Source organism: Serinus canaria, chromosome 24 (genome assembly GCF_022539315.1).
Source record: "Serinus canaria isolate serCan28SL12 chromosome 24, serCan2020, whole genome shotgun sequence".
Classification (NCBI taxonomy): domain Eukaryota; kingdom Metazoa; phylum Chordata; class Aves; order Passeriformes; family Fringillidae; genus Serinus; species Serinus canaria.
Window position 1 is genome coordinate 1621732 of NC_066337.1, and position 24601 is coordinate 1646332.

Consider the following 24601-nt stretch of genomic DNA (forward strand, 5'->3'; position numbering starts at 1 on the left):
CCAGGTTCTGGTTCTGCAGCAAAACCTCTGGATCAAAGGGGTGGTTGCAGTGACATGAGTCCCCTCCTCCAACTACAGTTTTCCATGAAAAATTGTCAGGGTTCTTGGCATTTTTCATTTAGACAGAAAGTCTTTATTGGGTCATGAAGGAAATAATCAAAGAGCAATCAGCAGCACACTGGGAATGGGACCCCAATTCCCAGTGTGCTGGGACACCTCCTGATGGCTGGTGAGCGTGAAAGATTCAATAACACTTGACAGTTTTAATGAAATTTTCTAAACAGCAAAATTCAAAACCCAAAATGGGTCAGTTTGCAGCAAAAACATCAAAGGGGGCAGTCAGAGCCATTCCTAGAGCTCCCAAAGATCTTTAATAAACATTTCATCCTCGGCTGCCACTGTGCAGCCTCCATCCACATTCATTCCAGCAATATCCTGATTTGCTGGGGAGAGCAGAGGAGGCAGAACACCCTCCCTGCCTCCTCCCTCTCCTCCTCCTTGCTGGAGCTGAGCTGCTTCCCTGCAGCCAGGGGTGAGCAGGGGAACCTGCCCCATCTCCCTGCCTGCCAGGGAAGAGGCAGCACTAATTAGAGCCAGGGAGAACTGACCTCTCTCTCTCTCTCTCTCTCTCTCTCCCTCTCTCTCTCTCTCTCTCTCTCTCTCTCTCTCAAATCGAGTAGAATTAATTAAAAGCCAGGCCACTGACGTGCAACTGTTCACAGTTTATCCCCCCCCACCCCCTCAAGCTGTCAGGCCCTGAGGAGACAAATTTTGAGCCCTCTCCCTTTCAGACCCACAAGCAGTGGGGAGGAGAGAAGGGGGGATGCCCATCTTTAAAATATTTCCAACAAAACACCCTCCAAAGCAGAGTTTTCCAGGCTGCAGATCCCTCTCCCACACCACAGAGATCTCCGTGGCATTTTAAGCAGTTGGCAGGGATGGGCTGGGAGGGGATGCCTGTTCTGCTTGGGGGGAGGCATCCTTCCCTCCCCTGGAGTCAGGAAAACCTCTGTTTCTGAGGCTGAACCTCATTTTCTCCTGACTTCCTGAAGGTTTCCATGAGGCCCTTCCACATTAAAAAAGAAAATCAGCCTTTAGAAAAACTAGCAGACAATTTTAGACATCTTTTGAGTGGGAAGTTTGGATTTTTGGGGTCTTGAAAACGTTTCCCTTTTGAAGCTCCCTTTAAAATAGTTCCTCAGTTTGCCTCTTTCTGCTTTTTCAAGAGAACTGAAACCCAACCCAGCTTTCCTTTGATCCAGATATTCCAGCTAACCAAAAGAAGTCCTGTTTGGGTTACTGACTGCCTGAAACCATTCACACTGAGTGATAATGTCTTTGTTACTCTGAATTTCCAAATGATCCATCTGCAGCCCCCTGCAATCCCAGCCAGGCAGCACAGAAGAGCCACAGCTGACTGAAATCCCCCAGATCCCTATTGAAGGGGACAGGGAACATTACAAGATCCAGCAGGATTTGGAGGTTAATCTCAAACAGGGGAAATTTTACACAGACTTAGGGTTCACCTCAACCCCAGCAGCAAAAGTGGGAAGAGCAGACAGGGTGACAATAAAGCGAGGACAGGGCAGCATCCTGCAGTTGTGTGCAGAGGTGGGAATGGAGCTGGGGAAGGGGCTGGAGGACCACAAGTGTCTGAGGGGCTCAGCCTGGAGAAAAAGAGGCTCAGGGGGAACCTTCTTGCTCCCAGGGAACAGGGACAGGAGGAGAGGAAATGGCCTCAAATTGTGCCAGGGGATGTTTAGATTGGATATTGATAAATTTTCTTTACTGAAAAGGTATTCAGCCATTGGAACAGGCTCTCAGCATGGTGGTGTATTCCCCATCCCTGTGGATGGGGTGCAGAGGGATGTGGTTTAGTGGGTCAGGGCTGTCAGTGCTGGGTAAATGGATGGACTCGATCTTAGAGGGCTTTTCCAACCCTCACAACTCTGGGATTCTGGGCTGATTGTGGTGACAATTTCTCAGCATCCTTCCTTGTCTCATGTGCTTGAGAGGCACAAACCTGTGTGCATGCAGGCTGTGCCACCATGACCCAGGGAAAGCATTAGTCTTGGAATCAAAGAATCATTTAGGTCGGAAAAGCCCTCCAAATTCAAGCCCAACCATTCCCCCAGCACTGCCAAGGCCACCACTAAACCATGTCCCCAAGGGCCACATGCACACATCTTGCTGACATCTGTTTATCTCCCAGTAAAGCCCTGTCTTACACTGTGAGGAACAAACTTGAAGGATAAAGATTTAGAAGGAAAAACTGCCTGGCAGGGTCCAAAATCCAATGTGGATAAACCAGAGAGAGGTCAGAGGTTGGAGAATGATTCAAAGACTGAAAACCACACAACATCTTGAGAGCTCTGAGGGCTCAGCTTATCAAAGTCAGGGTTTACAGGGTGATGTGACCTCCTGTAAGAACATGCAGGAGGATTAGGGGATGGTAAGGAAGCACTCCCAGGCTCCTGTGCTCCCAAAAGAGGCACAGCAGGGCACCACAGCTGAAGTCAGATAAATCCAGGGAAGAAGCACAGTGCCAGGGCTGAGCAGGCAGAGCTGGTAACCACCTGTCTTGGTCTGAACAGCCAGGTGTCTGCTAAGGAAGGCAGGAGCCTCCCCTGAAATGGAAAATGTAAACCCCCTCCCTCTGAACTGTTATAATTTTGAAATTAAGGGGCTCTCAGTCAGAGAATCGGAATAAGAATAACAGTTCTTTATTAGGAAAAAGTAATAAAATACAAATGCAATAATACACAACACCACTGCCAGAGTCAGACCAGTCCCTGCCCCCTGTGTGTCAGGGTGGTGGCACAGTCCCATCCCAGGGGGGCTCAGGGTGGTGGCACAGTCCCATCCCAGGGGGGCTCAGGGTGGTGGCACAGTCCCATCCCAGGGGGGCTCAGGGTGGTGGCACAGTCCCATCCCAGGGGGGCTCAGGGGGGTGGCACAGTCCCATCCCAGGGGGCTCAGGGTGGTGGCACAGTCCCATCCCAGGGGGGCTCAGGGTGGTGGCACAGTCCCATCCTAGGGGGGCTCAGGGTGGTGGCACAGTCCCATCCCAGGGGGGCTCAGGGTGGTGGCACAGTCCCATCCCAGGGGGGCTCAGCCCTCCTGCAGTGCCAGCTGTGGCTCTGCTGGAGCAGGGATCCTGCCCAAGGGGGGAGTTTTCCTCTGCAGCTCCAGGGCTGCTGGAGATGGGCCTGCTCTCCCTCTGGGAATGCAGGGCAGCAGGAAGCTGCTCCTCTGGGAATGCAGGGGGCAAAGGCTGCTGGGCTGTTCCCAGGGCAGATTGGATCCAGGTAGGAATGCTTGGCTCCTCCCCTGGGCAGAGCATCTCCCCATGGGATGGTGGAATTGGATCAGCCCTGCAGGGACACTCCCTGGCCATGGACAGAAGATAATTAATAATGAATGGCCCATGGACAGCAGAGATCTCCTGGAGGGAGGATGGGCTGGGAGAGATAAAGAAAAACTGCCCCAGGAACAGCAGAGAACTGCCCCACCTCTGACAGATGGCAATAGAATACACAGCCCCAACCTAAGACACCCCCAGGATTTGGATCTCTGGCCCCCATCAGTGAACACCTGAGAGATGATGATTTACCATGGGCTGGGCCAGACCACAGCACAGCAGCCAATGATCCATGGCCAGGGTCTGTCTGTGCTGCTGGCAGCTGGCATCACCTCATGGCTGTGGGAAGTGCCCAGGCAGCTTTGTGTGCTCACCTGGCAGAAGATGACAGCAGGGTCACAAAGCCATTTGCCTCTGGCTCCCTCTTTGCTGGGATGGTGGGTGAGGTGTCTCACTGGAGCTTTCCTCCCTAGGCACAGCAGGGCCGCAGGGAAGCAGATGGGAGTTAAGAGCCCAGTTCCCAGGGAAGTGCAGTGAAATTTGTCTTTGTTATTCCCCCTGAGGCTTTTGGCAGATTCCAGCCAGAGGAATTGTTATTGCAGGAAGCTGCTTGGCTGAGAAGCTCTTATTGAGCCTGGGGATGGGGAAAGGACCCCTCTCCAGCAGGAAAGTCCTTTCTGTCAGATTAGACCCTTTTCTGACCCAGAGATGGGGCAACTGAGAGTAATTTTGAAAACTTTTTATTCCATTTTCAATCTCATGTGAAAGGTGAAACAATACAAATGTTATAATTCACGCCACTAAAATTAGAAGCTGACTATTTCCTAATTACAAAACTCTATAAGCATTTCTTGGCCTATCAGCTTTAACCACACCATCCTGTAAATGCCTTGAGGCAAATCATCTAAAATTACCCCTCGTGGGTCCCACTACAATGCATCTTTCATCGTTCCATTTCTCCAAAGTATCTAGTCTTATTTGCAAGGCCACCCTTCAAAACTTGTTTCTAGTTCCATTTCTCTCTCAACAATGTCTGTCCTAGTCCATGGCATTTCTAAGTCAACATTTTTTATCTCAAGGTTTGCATACAGATGCACGCTATGTGAGCCTTCTGTCAGGCTTTGAGAGTTTGCTACAAATTCATTTCCAGCACTTTCCTCATCCCTGTTTCCCCTGGCAGACACTCCTCCGTGACGGCAAGAGGGAGAGCATCATGAGCACCCTGTTCATCGCCCCGTCCGACATCGAGAACGGGGAGAGCATCGTGTGCCGTGCCACCAACAAAGCCATTCCCAGCGGGAAGGAGACTTCTGTCACCATTGACATCCAGCGTGAGTACACAGCGGGCTGAGCCACCTCTGCCTGCTGGGACACCCCGGCCTCTCCGCCCTCTCCAGCCAGGGCTCTGACTCCAGGCAGGAGCAGCATGCTGTGACTGGGGGTTTCTCTTTACTGGGATATTGGATGTCTTGGTTTGGACAGACAGGTGTCTGCTAAGGAAGGCAGGAACCTCCCCTGAAATGGAGAATGTAAACCCCCCCCCCTCAAACTGCTATAAATTTTAAATTAAGGGGCTCTCGGGCAAAAAATATGGGAGCAGGAAATAACAGTTCTTTAACAGGGAAGAAAATAAAAAGATAAAATAAACAATGCAGTGAACTAAAACGACACTGACATAGTCAGAGCACAGCCTGACACCCTGTGGATCAGGGTGCTGGCAGCAGTCCCACTGGAATTGTGGCTCAGCCCTCCTGCAGTGCCAGAGGTGGTTCTGCTGGAGCAGGGATCCTGGAGAAGGGTGCAGTCTGCCTCTGAAGGTCCAGGGGCAGAGGCAGCTGCTGCTTCTCTGGGAAATCCAGTGGAGAAGTCATGCTGGTGTTCCAGAATCTCAGATTATATCCAGGTAGGAATGCTTGGCTCCTCCCCCTGGGCTCACATCTCCCAGTGGGATGCTGTAGCTCTTATCAGCCATGCAGGGACATTCAATAGCCTGGTATCAGCAGGTGTGCCCCTGGAGGGAGGAGTGGGTGTAGAAGAGATAAGGAAAAACTGCCCATTGAACAGAGGACAACTGCCATACAGATGGTAATAGAATACATCTGGCCTTGCAATCTGGGACAGTGGAATATCACAGAGTGAAGTCACAGCCAGGAGATTTCATGACCCCTGAGCTCCCTGAGGAACACCCACACTACAGAGATATCCTGCTTCCGTGTGTCCATGGATCTGAGCAAAGCAGCACCAGCTGCCATGCTCTGGGTGGCCCCACTGTGCCCTGACCCAGGCCCTCGGGGGTCTTTGGAGCAGGGATGGATCCCAAAGGGTTTTGGGTGAGTACGCAACACCTCTGGGCACGGCCACTAGCAGAGATAAGTCCCATTAGGATTTCTGGTGCAGAATCTATGTTTCCAAACTTACAGGCAGTTCAGTGATATGTTTTTTGTGAGACACCTGATCGGGACAGTGTCCCTCCCATGACACAAAGCCAGCACTAGTCACCACCTCAGGGGACAGGGCTGTGGTCAGAGCTGTACCATTCACCCTGTGCTGTAAATCCACAGAGCAAAATCTGCCATCTTCCAAAATTCACATTTCACAAGCTTCTTCCCTCCTCCTCTGCAGCAGCCATTGCTCTTGGGCTCCTCCCAACCCCTTCCAGCCAAGCTCCATTCACACACCCAGTTCCTGCAGCTGTATTTACCCACGACTTGCAAAAGCAGGATGTTCAATATTAGCATGCCAGCTGCTTTCCAGAGACCAATTAAAACTGGCAAACTCAACTGAACAAACTCAAGCACAGCAGAAAATTCACCATTTAAGACTTCCAGCTTTTGCTGCCGGAAGATTACCAGGCTCTTGGGTTGCTGCCTGCATGTCCTGACAGAACTGGGCAGATAAAATGAGATAATAGCTTGGGTTATTTCACAGCCAGCAAACAGCTACAATAGCTGGAGACACACTCACACAAACAATGTGGAGCAGAGACATCATTACACCAGGGCAGTACAGTGTGGGCTGGAGACGTGAGCTGAATCCCCGAGCCACATGGAATCTGCTTGGGAAAGAGAAAAACCCAATCAAGAACACCAATTTCCACTCTGAGCTATTAAATTCTCCATGCTGTGAATATAATAACAGTAATATTCTACCCAGCTATTAAAAGTATGTTGTTCTTAATGGTGGCTAATGAGGATATCAGTTTTCCAAAGCTGGATGGGTGATGGGATAGAAAAATACTGAGATGGATTAACCAAGCTGAGGTGGGATAGATTTTGACCTGGATGCAAAAGACTGCTCTAGCTGCATCTAGTAACAGAATCATGGAATTGTTAAGGTTGGAAAAGATCTTTAAGATCATCAAGTGCAACTATTAACCCAGCTTTAGCTCATGAGGTCTCACTCCCAGCCTTGTAGACAATCAGCTGTATTCACTTTGCAAAGAGCTAAAGGTGCTTTTCCTAAGCAAAAAGTATCTGGACCACTCATTTTTCCCTAGGGAATTATCCTGGGAAGTCCTGCTTGTGGGTCTTCTTCCAATATCTAGCAGAGAAGCAGCACCTCAGGGAGAGAAAGAAGTGGTTTCTGGAGGAATAAGGAAAAGCAGGAAGCTGCTGTTGGCTGGGGAGCTCTTCCCAGCCTGGCATGAGCTGCAGCATCCCCCTGGACCCTGCACTCTCCACCTCCAGCAGGTTGAATTCACACCATAGCAAACATCACCCAGCTGCGTGGTTTGAGAGGTGGCCTTGCAAAAAAATCCCAGGGAACCAAAAACAATCCTTTCCAGGAAGCAGCAGCCTGGTAAATCACTCCTACAGCTTTCTTTCATTTTCTTGTGCAACTCAAAAGAACATCAGCAATGCTCACAAGCAGCAGAGAAGCACCAGGATGGAGGTTATCCCCAGGAAGGGTGTGTGCGTGGTGGGAGAGATTATCCTCTTTTAGCTGATGGAAAACTGAAGTTGGGGTCCCATCAATCTCATGCCTGACCATGACAGTAGCAATGAAAGAGCTGAGTCATAAAACCCTCCCCTCCCAAATATATAAAAAAGGGGGGTTGGTGGAAGGAGCTGGAAAAAACCCCAGTGCAGGCTCTGTAATGGAAACACTAAGCAGCTCCAGCTGGAACATCTGTTCAATGTGATTTCCGTTCCACCAGCCACATCAAAGTCAGCCTCCTGTGAGTTATGCGTCGAACATCACAAGTGGGATTAAAACCATGTTTAATAGTTTGATATGCCATAAACTATTTATACTGCAGGAGCCCAGTGGCTCCATGGCAATGCACACCCAGCATGCTGGGATGGGGAGGAGCAGGGTTATTGCTTATCCAAAGCCATTGCTCCAAGCCCCTGCACACACATGTGCAGTTGCTCATTTTTACACCTTTTTTTGTCATGGCAAGAAGAGATTTGGCTGCATCTGTATGTTTTTGCAGGAGGTGGGAGGAGGAGAAGGAAAGTGGAGGGTGATGAGGGGTGATATCACTGTGCTGAAGGGTCTCCTGCTGGGTTTATCCTTGGAGCTTTGCAGTGTTTGATTCCCTTTTGTGCTTCTCACTGGGGAGTGGAAAGCCCAGGGCTGAAGTGGCACTTCAGCCTTAGTGAGAGGTTGGGAAGGGTTTGTCCACAGGGGAGAGGAGCACAGAGAGGGATCTGCACCTGGCAGGGCACGTGCCAGCACAGCCCAGGGAGCTCAGCCTGCAGCCATTCCTGAGGTGCTGAGTGGGAGCAGTGGGGGTTGAGGGGTTTGCCAAGGTGCCTCCCGGGCTGCAGGGCTGCTGAGGAGTGATGCTGCTCCTGGTGCCTGTCCCGGTGCCCGTCCCCGCAGCACCTGTACCAGCACTCACACCCTCTCCTCCCGCCACCTGTGGGCTGGCTCCATCTCATTCCATCATTCAAATTCATTACAAGAAGCCAGGCAGGAATTATAATTGCAACTGAGTGGAATTACATCCTGATGAGTTACAATTTGTGTCTTTTTTCCCTTTAAAATGCCCCGAAACACAGTGGCACAGGCAACCCACGCTATCCGCAGCACCCACAATACTCGAAAGCCCAATCCCATTTCTGAGAGGAGAGATCAAAGACTTTAATTCATTTCCTTTGCTTTTTTTTTTTCTTTTTTTTTTTTTTTATTATTATTTTGAGTGCAGGAGGGAACCGGGCTCATTTTAATACAAAGAGGTTCCTCTCTGTAAATCGTAGGCACAGCTCCTAACCCATCAAACAATGGGGAAGCTACTAAAGAGAAGTGTGATTCATACTTAACAAAGGAAGGTGATTAGCTGTTGTTGTCTAACAATAGGGAAGTGTCAGGATGCCTGGGAATGAATTAGGAGCCCGCTATACATCTCTGGGCTGCTGTGTCAGGGAAGCTCATTTATATTCCCAACTGCGCCCATCTTTATTGTCATTTGAATTGCACATTTTAAAATGAAATTAGGGTAAATTGAAAATACCTATAATTTCCCCGTCATAATTTCCCATCAGGAAGGCAGGTGGCTTTGCTCACAACAAAGCCAGGCTCCGGCTGGGTAAATACCACGGGGCGGAGAAGGAGGAGGCTCTGGAGCTCTGCCGGGACTCCGCCTTTCCTTCTCCCCTCCCGCCCAGCCAAGGTCGCTGCCGAGGCCACCTCCGACCTCGGCTGCTGTCCCCGAGCCGACCTGGCCCCTCGCAGGGCTGGAATAACCCAGCCTTGCTGGGCAGGCAGTTCCCGCAGCAGTTTGCCCAGCTGGAGCCCACACCTCCAGCAAAGGCACCGAGCAGGTCACTGCAGCAGGACCTGACCTGGGGGTGCTGGAGGGAGGGGCCAGCAGGGAAACCTCCATCCCTGGAGAGCCAAGGACACCCCTTGGGCTTGGCTGGAGCCGTGGCTCCACAGCATCCCCACGGGACCTCGAGCCCTGGGGTGTCCAGTGCTGAGCCCACACCCAGCCCAGGGCGCCGGGATGCCCCAGCACACCTGAGGCCAAGGGAGGTGCCCTGGACCAGGGGGTACCACCCAGCTTCTCTGCCCCTGCCCTGTCACCTGCAGCCTTTCCCCGTTTTCCAGCTGGGAAGGGCTTTGTTGGAGCAGCTGGAAGAGGAGAGAGGCAGCAGGGAAAGCTGAACATGTGACATGTCCTGTTTTAGGATGTTTTTGCATGTGTGCAGCAGACAAGGGCAAGCAGGCAAGCCCCTCAGCTGGGTCAGTGAGCCTCAAGTCCCTCTGCCGTGGGACACCTGGTTCTCCAGGCACCAAAAAAACCCCACAAGGCCATTTTTTCTGCTTTTTGCCCTCAAATAAGGTCCCATGCTTAAAACCTAAAGCTGAAGGCCTCAGTCATCAAGAAAAATTAAAACAACTCTGGATATTCTGCATCTGAACATGTCACCCATTTCCTGCTTGCTTTTATCGGTTCTTTCCTAAATTTTATTTGCTGCTAAAGCATTTAGATGCTTTTCATGTGAAAAGGAGGAGAGAAACTGAGGAGCAGTTGGAAGACTGGAGCAGCCTGTGACACCAGTAAGGCCTTGGCAGAGATGATTAGGCTGATGAAAGAGCAGAAATGCCACTTTAAAGTTAGAGAATAGACAAAAAATCATTGTTATACAGCGAGATATTAAACTGGAGTGTCTCAAAGCAGGCAAGTTTATGTCCTTAAATGAGAATCAGAGCCAGCAGTCACATTTTCCAAGTGAAATGTTACATCAAATGGTGTCTGTGGCTCTTCTTCCTGTCTTATTTGCTGAAGCCCTTCAAGAGAAGAGCAGCGTTCGTGGCATCAGCTTCTCTGACAAACCTTATATGGCTTTAAACTGAAAAATGGCTTTAAACTGCAAAATGGCTCCCACTGCCAGAGGACAGGGTTAGATGAGATCTCAGGATGAAATTCTCCCCTGTGAGGGTGATGAGGCTCTGGAAAAGGTTTTCCAGAGAAGCTGGAAGTGTTCAAGGCCAGGTTGGGCAGGGCTTGAAGCACCTCTGTCCAGTGGAAGGTGTCCCTGCCCATGGTAGGGGGTGGAACTGGGTGATCTTTGAGGTCCCTTCCAAGCCAAGCCATTCTGGGATTCTGTGATATCACAGCTCTTTTGCCAGGCTTTCTGGCAGCCAAGTTTTGGGTTTTAGCCCTAGAAGCTGGCAGGCAGCAGGCAGGGGAGGCCTCAGCTGTCCTGGCTTGCTCATGGGCTGTCTCTCTTTGCAGACCCACCCCTGGTGAACCTGTCCGTGGAGCCGCAGCCGGTGCTGGAGGACAACACTGTGAAGTTCCACTGCTCTGCCAAGGCCAACCCTGCTGTCACCCAGTACAGGTGAGGTGGCACTCCTGGCACCCCTGGCACCTCAGTCCGGCCCTCTGCTGAGGGCATCTCGCCTTCCCCTCCAGGTGACCCAGAAGAGCTCAGCACCTCTGGCTGTGGTTTGGGGTGGCCCTCCCAGCTCCTCCTGTGTTTCTTGCTGCTTGGTGCTCACTGTGGCTCATCCCCACGGCCTCTGCTACCCCTGTATGCAATGGCTGGAGCCAGCCCCCCTCCCTGCTGTGGCAAGGTCCTTGTCCCCACTCTGGTGGCTCCCTGGTGCCACTCTGGCCTCGATGGTGCTGTTGCACATTGAGAGGCTCCTCTTCTGCCACTCACCAGGTGTCTGCCACATTCTACAGCTTCCTGGTCAGGGATTCATGGGCACCTGGAGTGGATTAAGGGGCCTGGCACTGAGCTGGCAGAGCCATCTGTTTGGGGACATCATGAGCAATGCATGCTGAGTGAAAAGTCTATTATGGGAGAATTCCTCTCCCTTTTTTGCACACTCTTTTATGATTTGAGCAAAGCAGCTCTGTCGCCATCTCTGTGTAACCCTTAAGCAGCCACCATCAGCCTCTCTGTGCCCAACATGGTGGAGCTGAGCTTGGGAGGGGCCAGAGCAGAGGTGCAGGTGCCAGAGATGTGAGGGGACAGAGGGGATGGGATCTCCTTGAGTGGGACATTCTCCCTGAGTAGGTGGGGTCATCTCTGCTAGCCACAGTCTGCAGTGCCCCTGCACTGGCCACGGTGAGCTCGGAGCAGGGCACAGGTGCTTGAGGAGATTTGGAGCAGCAGGAAATGCATCACTCGTTGCTGAGGGAGGTCTGGGGTGCAGGCAGTGCACGGGGTCCCTGCCAGCCACCTGGCCCTCTCTTCTCTCTGGTGAACAGGGAAAGAATCTGAAAGAACAGCTGGAGCTGTGCCAGGGGAGGGTTAGGTTGGATTTCAGGAAGAGGTTCAGCCCCCAGAGGGTGCTGGCACTGCCCAGGCTCCCCAGGGAATGGGCACAGCCCCGAGGCTGCCAGAGCTCCAGGGGAGTTTGGACAGTGCTGCCAGGGATGCCCAGGGGGGATTGCTGGGGGGGTCTGGGCAGGGACTGTGCTGGACTCGATGACCCATGTGGGTGCATCCCCACTCAGGAGATTCTGTGACTCTGTGAGTGCACACCCAGGGACTGATGGGCAGGAGAGCAGATGCTCTGCACTGAGCAGAGTCACTGCCATGGGCCTTTGGCATTGGGTGTGAGGTTTCCTAGATTAGAAAACACCCCTCCTATCACAGGTGTTTTTGTCTAAGCAGACAAATATGGGTCTGGGAAGCGGGGCAGGCTGTCAGCACACTTGGGAGAAAAGAGCTTTGTGTAACAGGTACAGCCCTGTCCTGCCTCATCCATCAGCCACTCACCCCTCCTGCCTGGAAGGCCTGAGCATGCACACACAGGCTCACCATCCATTCTGGCTCTGCAGAACCATCCATGGATAAAGACAGAGGAGGCACCTCCGGGGACAGGTTACCATGACCCTCCTCCTGTTAGGCTTGTACAGCTTAATTAGTACAATCAAGTTTCTGGGTAGGAACTATCCCTTCCAGCTGGATACCAGCACAACAAAGCAGTAATTGTGTTCCTGGTTACACAGAAGAGTTATTAATTCAAGAAGTCAATTAATGTCAAAGATACAAATAGCCCTGGTTTCATATTTACAGCTGGAAGAAAAACAAAGTGCATGGCAGGCTGGGTGAAGGACCCACGTGGTTCTTACCCCAGGACTGATTCTGGTACAGTCCAAAGCAAAACAACCATCTCTGGTCAAGGAACCAGACAGTGGCAAGACCCTGGCAGAACATCTGCTCCATCAGCCTGATTCTCAACAAAGGAACCTTCCACATCATCCCTGAACCCAGCTGGGCTGATCCCTTGTGCCCTGGAGCAGCCTGGAAGGCTCCAGTTGAGGGTTTCCACTTCCTTGGGCAGGGACTTTGGACAAGGGAGAATGGCTTCCCACTGCCAGAGGGCAGGGATGGATGGGATATTGGGAAGGAATTCTTCTCTGTGAGGGTGGGCAGGCCCTGGCACAGGGTGCCCAGAGCAGCTGTGGCTGCCCCTGGATCCCTGGCAGTGCCCAAGGCTGGGTTGGATGAGGCTTGGAGCAGCCTGGGACAGTGGGAGGTGTCCCTGCCCATGGCACAGGGTGGAGCAAAAAGAACATTAAGGTCCCTTTCTGCCCAAACCATTTTGGCATGCTGTGATTTCTCTTGGCTGTTTCCACCCATGGGATTCATGCTCAAGCCAAGCTGAGTTGCTTTTCTCCACCAAGCAGAGGTGGATCCAACACTCTTCTCCCATCTTTGCTGCCATCTTGGTAGCACAGGTTTTTGCTGTCCCCTCTGTCTTCAAATGCCACCCTCTGCCCTCTTCCTCCCTTCTCACCCATCCTGAGGCCACAGGTCTTGTCACCCTTCCTGTCCCCTGAGCCTCCATGATTCCACTTTGCTGCAAATGGCTTTGGAATTCATTTCAGGATGGATTTTACTCTTAAAATTAATTGCATGTTTTTTCAGACTATGCTTTCTCATAAAAAGGGTTTGGGGCAGGAAAAAAAAGAGGCATGACAAATTGAATCACTTTAGATTTTTCATTTTTTGAGCTCCCTTAGCATGTAAACTTCACACGAGGCTTTTTCCCTACCACTGTGACAAGCAAACAGGACTCAGCAGTGCTCACTGGGGCTTCCTTCTGCTTAAAGGCTCTGATTGATGGAGGTGGGATTTGTTTCCCTTCCATCAGATCCCAAAGCTCTTCACTATGTAAAAGTGTCAGATGTTCCAGCACTTAAGCTTGGAGCCCTCTGGAGTGGGACATCCAAGCAAGGAGCTCCCTGCACCTTGACACTGGCCAGGAGAGAAGGATGGGAACTGTAAAGCCTGAGACATCTGGAGGTTTGAGAAGGCAGAACATGAGCTTGGTGCCATCCCCAGGCTCACTCAGAACCCCACCACTGGTGAAAATGAGCTTAATTCTGCCTTAAAAAAACAATAGGAAGTGTGATTTTTTTTTTCTCCTTGGGCAAGACCACTCTGATATATCTCCTATGGCTTCCCTCATGCTTGGACAGAGATCTTCAAACAATATTTATTTTTAATCCCCCCCCCCAATATGTTTGTCAGTAAATAACTCTCAACACAAAGAATGTTTAAACAACCTAAATCCCCTTTTGTGGCCATAAATCCACAGCCAGCTTTGCAGGGCCATCCCTGCCACCAACACACCAGCAAGCTTCACCTTACTGGAGTTTTTGAGGAGCCAAAAGTTTTGCATTGGGTTTGCATCCTGAGTTTTCTTCCTGGGAAAAGCACATGAGGTCAAGTATCTCACCCAGAGATGTTCCCCTGGAATCCATGCACTGGGCTCTCTGTTAGGATGAAGCCACTAAACCACCTCCATGGTCCTGCTGACCCAAGATTTTAAGCCCAGACCTCCTATTCTCTTAGCTAGGAGGGCAAGGGAAAAGAAACAAAATTCAACACAATTTCCCAAGAGATGAAAAGGCCTCTCTGCCCCTGTAGAGAACACAGTTTTGATTAAATTGAGCTGCTTTTTCCTTAGGAAGTTTTCTTCATGCCTGCTTGTATAATCACACACAGGTCGATTTTAATGCAAGAAAAACTTGGTTGGAAAAGAGACCTTGGAGCAATCCACTCCCAGAGCCAGAGTGGAAAGTTACAGCCTGTACCTTGTCTTCTCTTCTGAAGGCAGAGGGTTAATGGCATTTTCTCAAAACTGACAGATTTTCACAAAATCTCTGGCCTCAGTGGCATTTTCTAAGCAAGAATCCCTCTTCTTTAAAGCCTGCTGGCATCTCATGATGCTGGGAGGCAGGCAGGGCTGGGGCAGGCTGGCCTGGGCTGGAGGCACAGCTCCTCTGCTCCTTTCCTGGCGGAGGAGGCTGGAGCTGAAATGCCAGCCCTGCCCTCGCTGGCAGCAGCCTGAGCAGGAGCAGCATTTCCCCAGGGAGGTTTGTGTGCCCACGATGTCACTGGGCTGTCACTCGCTTGTGGACACAGGACAGGCCACCAAAGGCAAGGGGTGGGCAGAGGCTGGTGAGGTGTCACAGTGATCCTGAGCTGGGGGTTCTGGCACAGGGGTGAATTAACCCTCTGGCAGCAGAGGTTTGCTCTTTGGATGTTTTCCCTCCTTCCATATACAGCAAGCTTTGCACAGACACATCCTACAGCTTCTGTAGATTCTTAAACCCCATCTGGCTGGGTTTATCCCACCTCTGCCAGGTTCCCTTTGGAGCTGAAGGGCAGCTCAGCCCACCAAAAACCTCCTTGGGTGATGCCAGTGCAGCATCCTCCACTTGGAAAAGGCTCAAGGGGACCTGGGCTCCTCGGCAGCGCTTCCCTGGATGTGTCCCCATGTGCTTTAGCACCACAGACATGAGGCTGGAAGCCCAAAGAGGCTCCCTGGTGTCCCAAGGGTGGCAGGGGACCACATTAACCTTTGCTCTCCCCTCTCTTGAGCCACTGCCAGCCCCTGCCAGCCTGTTTGCTGGCAGAGCATCCCAGTGCCAGCTAATGGCTCCAGCACACATCCTACCTCAACACCCCCTCCCACGTGCCTCTGCAGGTGCCTGGGCAGGTCTGGGATGGGGAGGGGGGAGTTGGGGAATTTACTGGCTTTCTTTTGCTGCAAGCAAACAGGCAGGAAAGGGAAAGGGAGAGTAATTAGCTGTCGCCGTTGTTCTGCTACCTGCGATGGCGGGTGAAATTAATGGGAAGCAACAGAAGTCAGGGCGACGTGAACCGACTCCCAACCAGGCCTCCTCTTTGCTCCTTCAGATCTCTCTATTTGCCAATCTTCTCGTGGCTTTTGATGTCTGTTGTGTGTCTGTGGGGTGTTTTTTTGCTGTTATTATTTATCACTCGCAGTAAGAAAGAGAATCTTTAAAGTGGCAGAAGAAAATGGGAAGGTTTAATATTGCAGGAGGCAGAGTCCCTGAGCATTTCGGGCTCCTGAGCTGATGATTATTTTTGTGGAGCAATGGGGAGCTGGTGCAGGCAGGGCAGTGATACCAATCTCATTCTGAGCATCCACACAGAGCTCTCGCCCCCAGGGCTGGCAGAGACCTTTGCAAATAATGTTATCTTTGGTGGCAGAGGGAGACATGTGCAGCCACCTTCCAGCACCAGCTGCAGTTCTGGGGACCACTGCACTTCCAAAGGAAGGTGTGGGACTGACAGACAGACACACAGACATAGCTGGGAAGAGGGAGACATCCCTCCCAGCTGCTGCAAGGTGTTGAGCATGGCAGCTGTGAGCAGCACACAGCTGGCTCTTCATAGCTGAGGGATGTTGCAGAAGTCCAGCAGGTGCTGCAGCAGGAGCAGAGGTCAGGAGGAATCAGGGGACATTTATTTGTCAGCCACCCAAGGGATGGTTCTTCCACTTCCTCCCATCCCACGGCCAGACAGGGATCACAGCAAGTGCAGTCCAAGCAAGTTCCACCCACCCCTGCTGAGCTGAAGCCCAGGCTGCTGCCTGAATCACAGCTCTGTGAGTGGCAGCTGCAGCTCAGGGCTGGAGCCCCACCGTCCCCCTGGTCCTGCTGAGCCACCCCACAGCATGCCCTGTCCTCACCTCCCCTGAGCACTGTTTGTTTGTTGGCTCAGTAAGGCAGGAAAGCCCTTGCTCAGTAAATACTGTTTTATCTCTGAACAGCAGCTCACTGTCGCTCATCAAATATTAATCCAAACTCAACTGCTTCTTAACGAGGTTTTCTCTGAAGGCATTGGGGCTGGAGCACACCTGGTGGGAGGCAGTCCTGGCTTCCCCCTGGCTCTACCCAGGGAAAACAAAGGGACAACAACAGGGAAAAGCTCCCTGGTCCAGTTCCTCCAGCTTCTCCACAGGATAGGCATTTCCCACCCAGGTTTAGGAAAACAAGTGAAGAGCCCAAGTGCTTTTTGTGTCTCCAAGGATCATACATGCCCAGGTACAGGTTTGGGGTGTTTTGGCTGCTGGCCTTGGGGAAAAACGTGGCAAAATTTTGTGGGTACAGAAAAATTTCACCTGATATCAAGGAACTGTGAGAGAGAAAGAGAAAATCACAATGTGCATCATCTGTGCTTTGGCCTGCCTGCCTTACACTGGGCAGCTCGGAGACATTCCTGCCACGGGGACACATTCCCACAATTTGTTTGAACAAACCTTGGGAGAAGTTCAAACTCCACAGAGCTTTGCTGCTCTTTACCCTTTGAGCCTTGTCTGCACCATTTGGGGACCTGCTGGCACCTCACCAGATTTATTCATGAGATGCCTCAGCTCTCACAGGGGAGTCAAGTTCTGCAAGAGCACGTGCCCCATGTCCTGCTGGAAATGGCTTGGAAGTTTGCTCAGACACTCAAACCAGCTCCCTCATGGCTCAGCATTGCTTTGGTCCTGGCAAAGAGCAGGAAAAGCAGCAGAAATCTGGGAAAGCCTTATCAAAGGCATGAAGAATGGAGAAGGGAATGAGCAGCTGGTCAGCCCTTGCTTGGCTTGGCAGAATCATTGCACTTTCCCTGCCCCAGTGGATGTGGCTGGATGGACCAACTCACTGCCAGGAGCACTTCCATCACCAGTCAGTTGTGGGCTCAGCACACAGACCCAGCTTCTCCAAAACAAATCCCAAGGACAGAGCCAAGAGACATTCCCTGCCATCCCTGAGAGGTTGCTTAAGGCGGAGGGGGAAGCCCAGAATGAAAGTCAGCAAGTCGTGGAATCACAGAATCAATTAGGTTGGGAAAACCCTCTAAAACTGAGTCCAACTTTTACCCCTGCACTTCCAAGGCCACCACTAATCCATGTCCCCAAGTGCCACATCCACACATCTTTTAAATTCCTCCAGGGATGGGAGCTCCACCACTGTCCTGGGCAGTCTGTTCAGATGTCTGACTCACATTTTGGTGAAGAAATGTCTCCTAATATCCAATCTAAACCTCCCTTGATGAAATTTGAGGCTGTTTCCACCCCTTCCACATCACTGATTCCCACTGAGAATCCAGGGAATCCCATCCCTAATTCCTCACACTCACTTCCCATGGATCAGACCTGTTCCCATGCCAGAGGTCTGCCCCCAGGGATACATTCTTAGCAGGATAAAAGGGAAGGTGAAATAAAAGTGCCTCCCACATCCAGGCAATGAGGAGAGCTGGGCTCATGAATGGGTGCACCCTGTTCCATCCAGGCATGAGGATCCACAATATCTATAATAAAGTCAAGGAATTCAGGTCATAGGGAAGGAGGAGCCACGGGAATTGTTTGCTGCTGCCAGGTGGGATGAGTAGAAGGAGACAGTGGGAGCAAGATGTTTCTGTTCCAGCTAGATCTCCATTGCTTCTTTGCTTGGTCAGTCAAGCTCCTGGATGTGCACAGATCCCGGTTCTGGCTGAAAGGCCAGGGAAAGGCCTGTTTGGGATTTAACACCCAGAGTTGTCCCTACCTCTTCCAGTCAGCTGAATGTATTCACACATCCATAGGCTGTAAGGGCCAGAAGGGATTATTGGATCATGGGAAGCTGATCAGAGATTCAGGGCAATGATTTCATTGGCAACTTTTGAGAGAGAAGGGGCAAATGATCCATTTAATGGGCACTGCCTCCAGCCAAGCCAGAGCAGGGGCTGTTTTCCCTCTTCTGGCACTATAAAACCTGGATATATTTTAATATGCAGTTCTGGTGGCTTTGAAAATTGTCTCCTGGGAGCTGGTGTGTTTTTGTGTTCCTTGCTTTCCTCTGCCTGTTCCTGGAAGGCCCAGGATAAAAGTGACCAACCCCTCAGGCCTTGCATTCCCAGAGCTTCTGATCACCAAGACCACAACCAGGGAGGAGGATCTGCCATATTAACTCTTGTTAAATTACAGTCATGCCTCTCTTAATATTTAAAAGGGGCTGTCAAGGGTTTGAAATGCTGCAGGGCCCCAGTGGCTGCAGACAAGGTGTGAAGTCTGTGGGTGCACGGGCACTTTTCTCCACATTCATTGCACTCAGTGCCCCACTCACAGGAAAATCACCCAGATTTCTCCTCCAGAGACTGCACAGGGACCCTTTCAAGGCTGGCTTGGATGGGCCTTGGAGCAGCTTGGTCTGGTGGAAGGTGTTGGAATGAGATGAGCATTAAGGTCCTTTCCCACCCAAACTATCCTGGGATTCTATGGTCTGGGGCAGCCCCACAAGAGCTTCTGCAGAGAAGCTGCAGAGAGATGAGATGGGGAGCAGCTCAACACATGTCTGGTCCAGACCAGAGGCATTTCAGCATCTTGAAATGGAATGGTCAGTTTGGTTTTGCTGCCATTTCTTGGCACACTTTGGACTTTCTCCCCCCCCAGCCAGCTCCCTCCTCCAGTCCAGCTTGGGAAAGTTCTCATTTCTTCCAGTGTGCAGTTTTTGTTGCCCTGCTCCCCCCGCTCCCATCTGCTCCCTCCCCTGCAGTGGCCATGGCTGCCGTCTGTCCAGCGGCAGGACGCTGGCAGCCCATCTGCTGTCCCTGGGCAGGGCTGTCACCTCTCCTGCTGCCTCCTGCAGCCAAACCTGGCAGGGGAGGGAAGAGAAGCTGGAGTGGGGAAGGGGCCTGCAGGCATTTCCCAGCAGTAACAGAATAAATCTAATTTACAGACATAGCAAAATGGAGCTAAAGCAGGAGTTGAAATAAATGCAAAGCAAACTGAGGTCTAAGTTATCGGCACTGTAACATTTTTCCTGACTATCTCTGTTTTCCTGCCTGGGTTTGTCTTTGTAGCTTCCTCCCAGACAACTGGACCTTTGCTCTGAAGTGAAAATGAAAGCTGGGGAAAAAAAAAAATACCAGGAAATGAATTCTTCAGATCTCCTTCGTGATGCATCAGCCCCATCTGCCAGCTCCCCGTGACAGGGAGCGAAGCGTGGCTGGGTGGCAGTTGGAGAGACAGGCTTTAAAAAAATGAAATAAAGGGAAATAAAAGGCACAACTATCCCTGCAGCTGGGAAGTGAGACTGGGCTGCTGGGGGGGCTCTGCCAAGGCACAGAGCTCCAGGTGAAACTGGGAAGACAGGGTTGGAAGAGCCTTCACTCATGGAGGGGTGAGGACAGGGAGATTTGTCTTCCCATTCCCTGGCTTGTCAAGGTAATGGGAACAAGCGGGTGGGAGATGTTCAAAGGCAGCTTGAACTAATTAGGAGAGAGAATAGAGGGGAGAGAGTCTGATGGAGGGGGGAAAGGCGGGGGGAAGGAAAATGCTTTGTACTGGTGAGCACCATCGCTGACATAGAGATGATGAGAGGCACCAGAGCAGAGAGATGGAGCAGCCAGCCCGGGGCTGCATGGAGCTGCTCCCATGGTGGGGCTGCCAGAGGGGGTTGGGTGTTCCAGGAGAGCTCACAGAAACATGGGGTGCCCCATGGTGGTGCTCATGTCCATCCCAGCCAGGACCAGCATCCCAGGAGTCAGCAGCACCGGGAGTTTTCCAAACTCTGCTCCAGCCCTTTCCCAGCCTTAGAGTGAACCTGTCTCCATCCCATTTCCAGCAGACCTTCGGGTTGTGGTTGTGTGTTCCCAGCCTTGTCAGTCACCCCTCCTTCCAGACTTGCTCCTGGAGCTGGGAGTGTGATTCAGAAGGGAGCATCATTGCCTCTTCTGGCCAAATCTCCTCTCCCTTTGCAAGAAGTGGCAGCTTTTTGTGCCTAATTTAGCAGTCTTTAATCTGAGTTATTCCAAACCACACTTGCCACTTCCTTCATGCGTTCCCGCAGGATGATGGGCTGATTTCACAGAACGAAAAGCCTTAAGCAAATCTTGTCACACAAGAAAATTGATTTTTCAAAACTGACTTTTACAAGATTACTGGTGGTTTTTTTCCCCCTCATCTTTCTTCTATATCGTTCCCTTCCAGTCTCACGAGGTGGCTTCAGATCTAAGGAAATTAGAGATGCTGTGACTAAATTGAAAATGTAAAAATGGGGAGAAAGAGGGGAAAAAAAGACACCCAGCACCTCCTCTGCTGCTGCCTCTGAAGGCTACAGCTGCATGTGCTTGTGAAGGAGCAGAGCTTTCTCCTTGACCTCTCCCACTGCCATAACTTCAATGCCATGTCACAGTAGAGTCTGTCCAAGGATTTTGCCAACACCTCACAGGCAACATCCCCTGATGGCCATTCCTTGGTGATCCCAAGCTAGATTGTGGGGTTTTTTCCTTCTCTCCCTCAATCTGTACATATTATTTTATCTTTTGGAATTATAAAAACAGTTTCCCCCTGCCGCTCAGTTCAGAGACATCTCAATGTGTTTTGTTAAAAAAAAGAAGACAGAGGAAGAGTTGCCTTGAAGTTGTTTCAGACAGCTTAAAATATGCTAAGCTTTTGTGTTTCTGCCACATAAATAATGAATCCTCTTACAGCTTCTGAGTCAGGAAAGACGTTGATTTAAGAGGCCTTCAGCTCTGTTTGAGGCTTTTCTGCCAGAAAGGGAGGGATGTGACCAGGGACGAGCGAGGCATGAAGGATGAAGCAGAGTGTGCAAGGAGGATGTGGGATAGGGACAGAGGTGGCACCCACCACAGCCCTGCAGGAGCTGTTCCAAGGGATTTCACTCCTCAATTACCTCTTTGCTCCTTTATTGCAGATTGTGGGGGCTAGGGGTGTGTTTAAATGGAGAACAAATCTGTGAACATCTGCTTCTGCCACTGTCTCTGGCCCAGTAAACCAGTGGGGATTTGGTGACTGCAGCAGCACCAGTTGTTGTTCATGTGACTCCTTTCCCAAGTGCCACCCTTGGAGATGTCTCTGCCCACAGAGCAGTCAGGAGAGCTGCAAAATGTGGGTCAGCAGCCATGGCAGGAGAATGGGAAACCCAGTGGGTGCTGGTGTCCCACAACAAACCCAGTGGGTCCCACAACAAACCCAGTGGGTCCCACGTGCCCTCCAGGACCGCGTGTCCTGGTGACCTCCCCAGTACCTGTGACCAGACACTGGCAGAGGGCTCAGCTGCTGGAATGTGGATCCACTGCCAAGCTGGAGCTGGCAGGTCAGGCTGAGTTCATCAGGAAACAGCAAAAAGAGGAGAAGCAAGGGCCAAGATGGCCCAGGCTGAGCTGGGGCAGGGGAGCCTTTTCTCCCCAAACCTGTGTGACAGTGGTACCTGTGCTGAGGACGTGCTGTGCACCCTGAGCATCCTCTCCACCTGGCTTGGCACCAACTCTTTGGGGTACACAGCACTCACCATTGCACACCCCATCCCAGAGAGACCCCAAAGGAGTTCTGGGATTGGGGAGTAACCCTGTTCACTTCAGGTCTCAAAAATACCCTTGGCTTTCTGTTCTGCTCTAGAAACTGCTGGCAAATATTAGCAAATATTAAAGCAAAGAGAAAAGGCAGGATGTTGTCTCTGGGTTAGAAAGGTGTTTTTTCATCAACAAGCATTTATTGCTTGGCTCCACTTTGTTACTGAAGTGGCTGCTACTTTGGGAGATGTCTTCTTTTTTTCTTTTTTTTTTTTTTTTTTTTTAATACTGTTTCATGCTGTTCTATGGAGAAGTCAATAGATAATCACAGAGCTCTCTGGGTCAGTCTCTTGTACCAGGACAGAACCACACTGGGCTGTTTTCCCATGACATGGCTGAGAAGGGCAGAGTTGTGCCAGGGTGTCAAGGGCACTCCAGAGGTTTGTGAGAGAAGAGGGACTTGATCATAATTTTGGGCATGGATGAATGACTGGATGGATGGATGGATGGATGGATGGATGGATGGATGGATGGATGGATGGATGGATGGATGGATGGATGGATGGATGGATGAGAGAGCTGGGGTTGTTTCATCTGACAAAAAGGAGGCTCAGGAGAGACCTTATGCTGTCTACAAGTGCTTGAAAGGAGCTTGTAGTGAGGTGAGGGTTGGTTTCTCGTCTCAAGTAAGGAGTAGTAGAATAAGAGCAAACAGCCTCATGTTGCACCAGCAGAGATTTATATTGGATGTTAGGAACAATTTCTTACCCAAAAAGGCTAAACAGCCCTGGCACAGTCTTCCCAGTCCCCATCCCTGGAGGGATTTAGAAGGTGTGTAGCTGTGGCACTTGGGGACATGGGTTAGTGGTGGCCTTGGCAGTGCCAGGTTATGCCCAGACTCGATGATCTTGGAGGTTGTTTCCAAACTGAGCAATTCTGTGATTCCATGGAAGAATTTCATACTGAAATGAAGAACAGATCTTTTGGTGAACTCCTAGCTTTATTCAATTCCCCTGGGAGCTGCCTGTGTGTTTGCATTAGCACGAGGGAACACTTTGGATATTTATTATTCCTCCTCATGATTTGCCAGATCCCAAATCTGCTCACACTCCAGCCAGCAGAAATCCAAGTTCCTTACACAGAAATCCCTGCCCTTGGCATCTTCTGTGAGGAGATTCCCACCAAATGAGGGCTCAGCCCATCTCACCCGTGTGACTCAGCTGCCTCTGTTGATAATCCCAACGTGAACCTGATATCCTGTTGATAATGTTAATGTGAACCATCTGATCTCAACACAGTTGAGCCCTGAATAATTAACTGTTCTGGCAAGGCAGGCCAGGGAACCTGCCAGAGAAGGAGCTGTGCCTCACACCAACCTGAGGACATGCCAGGACTCAGAGCACAAGGGGTGGGAACAGTGGCTGTCATAGGGAAGGAGGGGCTTTAGGGGCCCTGCTGGGGCTGGAAAGTCAGACAAAGCTGGCTCAGGCTGGTGGGCACCATTTTTTGGTGGCCCAAAGCATTGCTTGGGCTGTTTGACATGTCCAAGGTGGGCCACCATCCTTGAAGAGCCAATATAAACTTGGCCCCAGGTCTGTCTTGCTCTTGCCATGCCAGGGAGAGTGCAGACCCTCTCATGCTGCAGAGATCAAACCACAAAGCCCTTGAAAACATCCCAAACTCAGGACCAGGTCAAAGCCTCAGAGGAGCTTCAGGAGCCAGCCAAGAAAAAGAAAAACCTTGGAAAAGACCCAGACACCCAGCAATGCCCTGTTGCATGAGTTCCATGTGCAGAAAGGCACGAGCCATTCCTGCCTGCTCTGCCAGTCAGTTCTGCCCTGAAATGTGTGGATTTGGCAGCTCCAGTGATCTGGAACATGAGGTTCCAGCCCAGCACCACTTTCAAGATCCCCAAGAGCAGCTTTCTTATGCTGATGAAGATCTCTGAGTTTCTGTCTCCATTCACCATTGTCTTTTTCCTGCCAATCTCAAAGGAATTTCACATCGAGGTGTAAAGTTGCAAAGGCCTCAAGTACAGGTGGAAAATAAGAACTGGAATAGAGGGAAAGGCAAGTTCAAGCAGCTTCACAGCACCAGGATTCACTTTGCACTGAGGAGGAGGATAAACACAGCAGAGAATTAGCTCTTCAAGATGCCAGCATCTATAAATCTGGCTAAAGACATTCTGCTACGGGGGTGGAGTGGGGTAGGAAGACCCCAGAAAGGACTAATCCTGTTAAACCATTTGAGAAAACACAAACCACGTGATGAAATTGGATTACCCAAAATAATAGTTAAGCTATTAGTCATGTCTATTGTGTGGCGGGGTAAGTCAAGACGATGTAGGCAGGAAAAATGAAATGCAGCATCACTGCCAAAGGGGTAGAAAACTCCCCGAGGAGAGGTGACACCTCCAAGCTCATCCAGGACTGGAGGGTGACTCACATCCCCAGTGTTTGCCCAGAATAAGCAGTTTTGGCAACTGGCTGTCATAGTCTGAATGGTTTTAAACTTTCCCTGCATACATTAAAATGAGGAATTTAATGTTCATAATTTAACTTGGGGAGAGAAGTACAATTTTCATATCATTCTATGACTCTGGGGCCAAAGATTCTTAAATCTTAAGTCCCCTCCTAGAGGGAAAAGGAGTTCTTGTGGAAAAGGGTGAATTTGTGAAAGGGGAGGGGCAGAAAAACATCCACAGTGGCAAGAGAAGTGCCTAACAGGGATT

The 24601-nt window shown here is 50.8% G+C and overlaps 1 protein-coding gene across 2 annotated transcripts in view; it reads left to right on the forward strand.

Annotated features, from left to right (window-relative positions):
- The window catches only part of KIRREL3 (kirre like nephrin family adhesion molecule 3), a 378874-nt gene that overhangs the window by 317528 nt on the left and 36745 nt on the right, over positions 1–24601 (forward strand). For both annotated transcript variants that reach the window (XM_050983486.1, XM_050983487.1), the window contains exons 6-7: positions 4542–4692; positions 10548–10653. In XM_050983486.1, coding sequence (XP_050839443.1) covers positions 4542–4692; positions 10548–10653 — 257 coding nt within the window. The remainder of the gene's footprint in view (positions 1–4541; positions 4693–10547; positions 10654–24601) is intronic.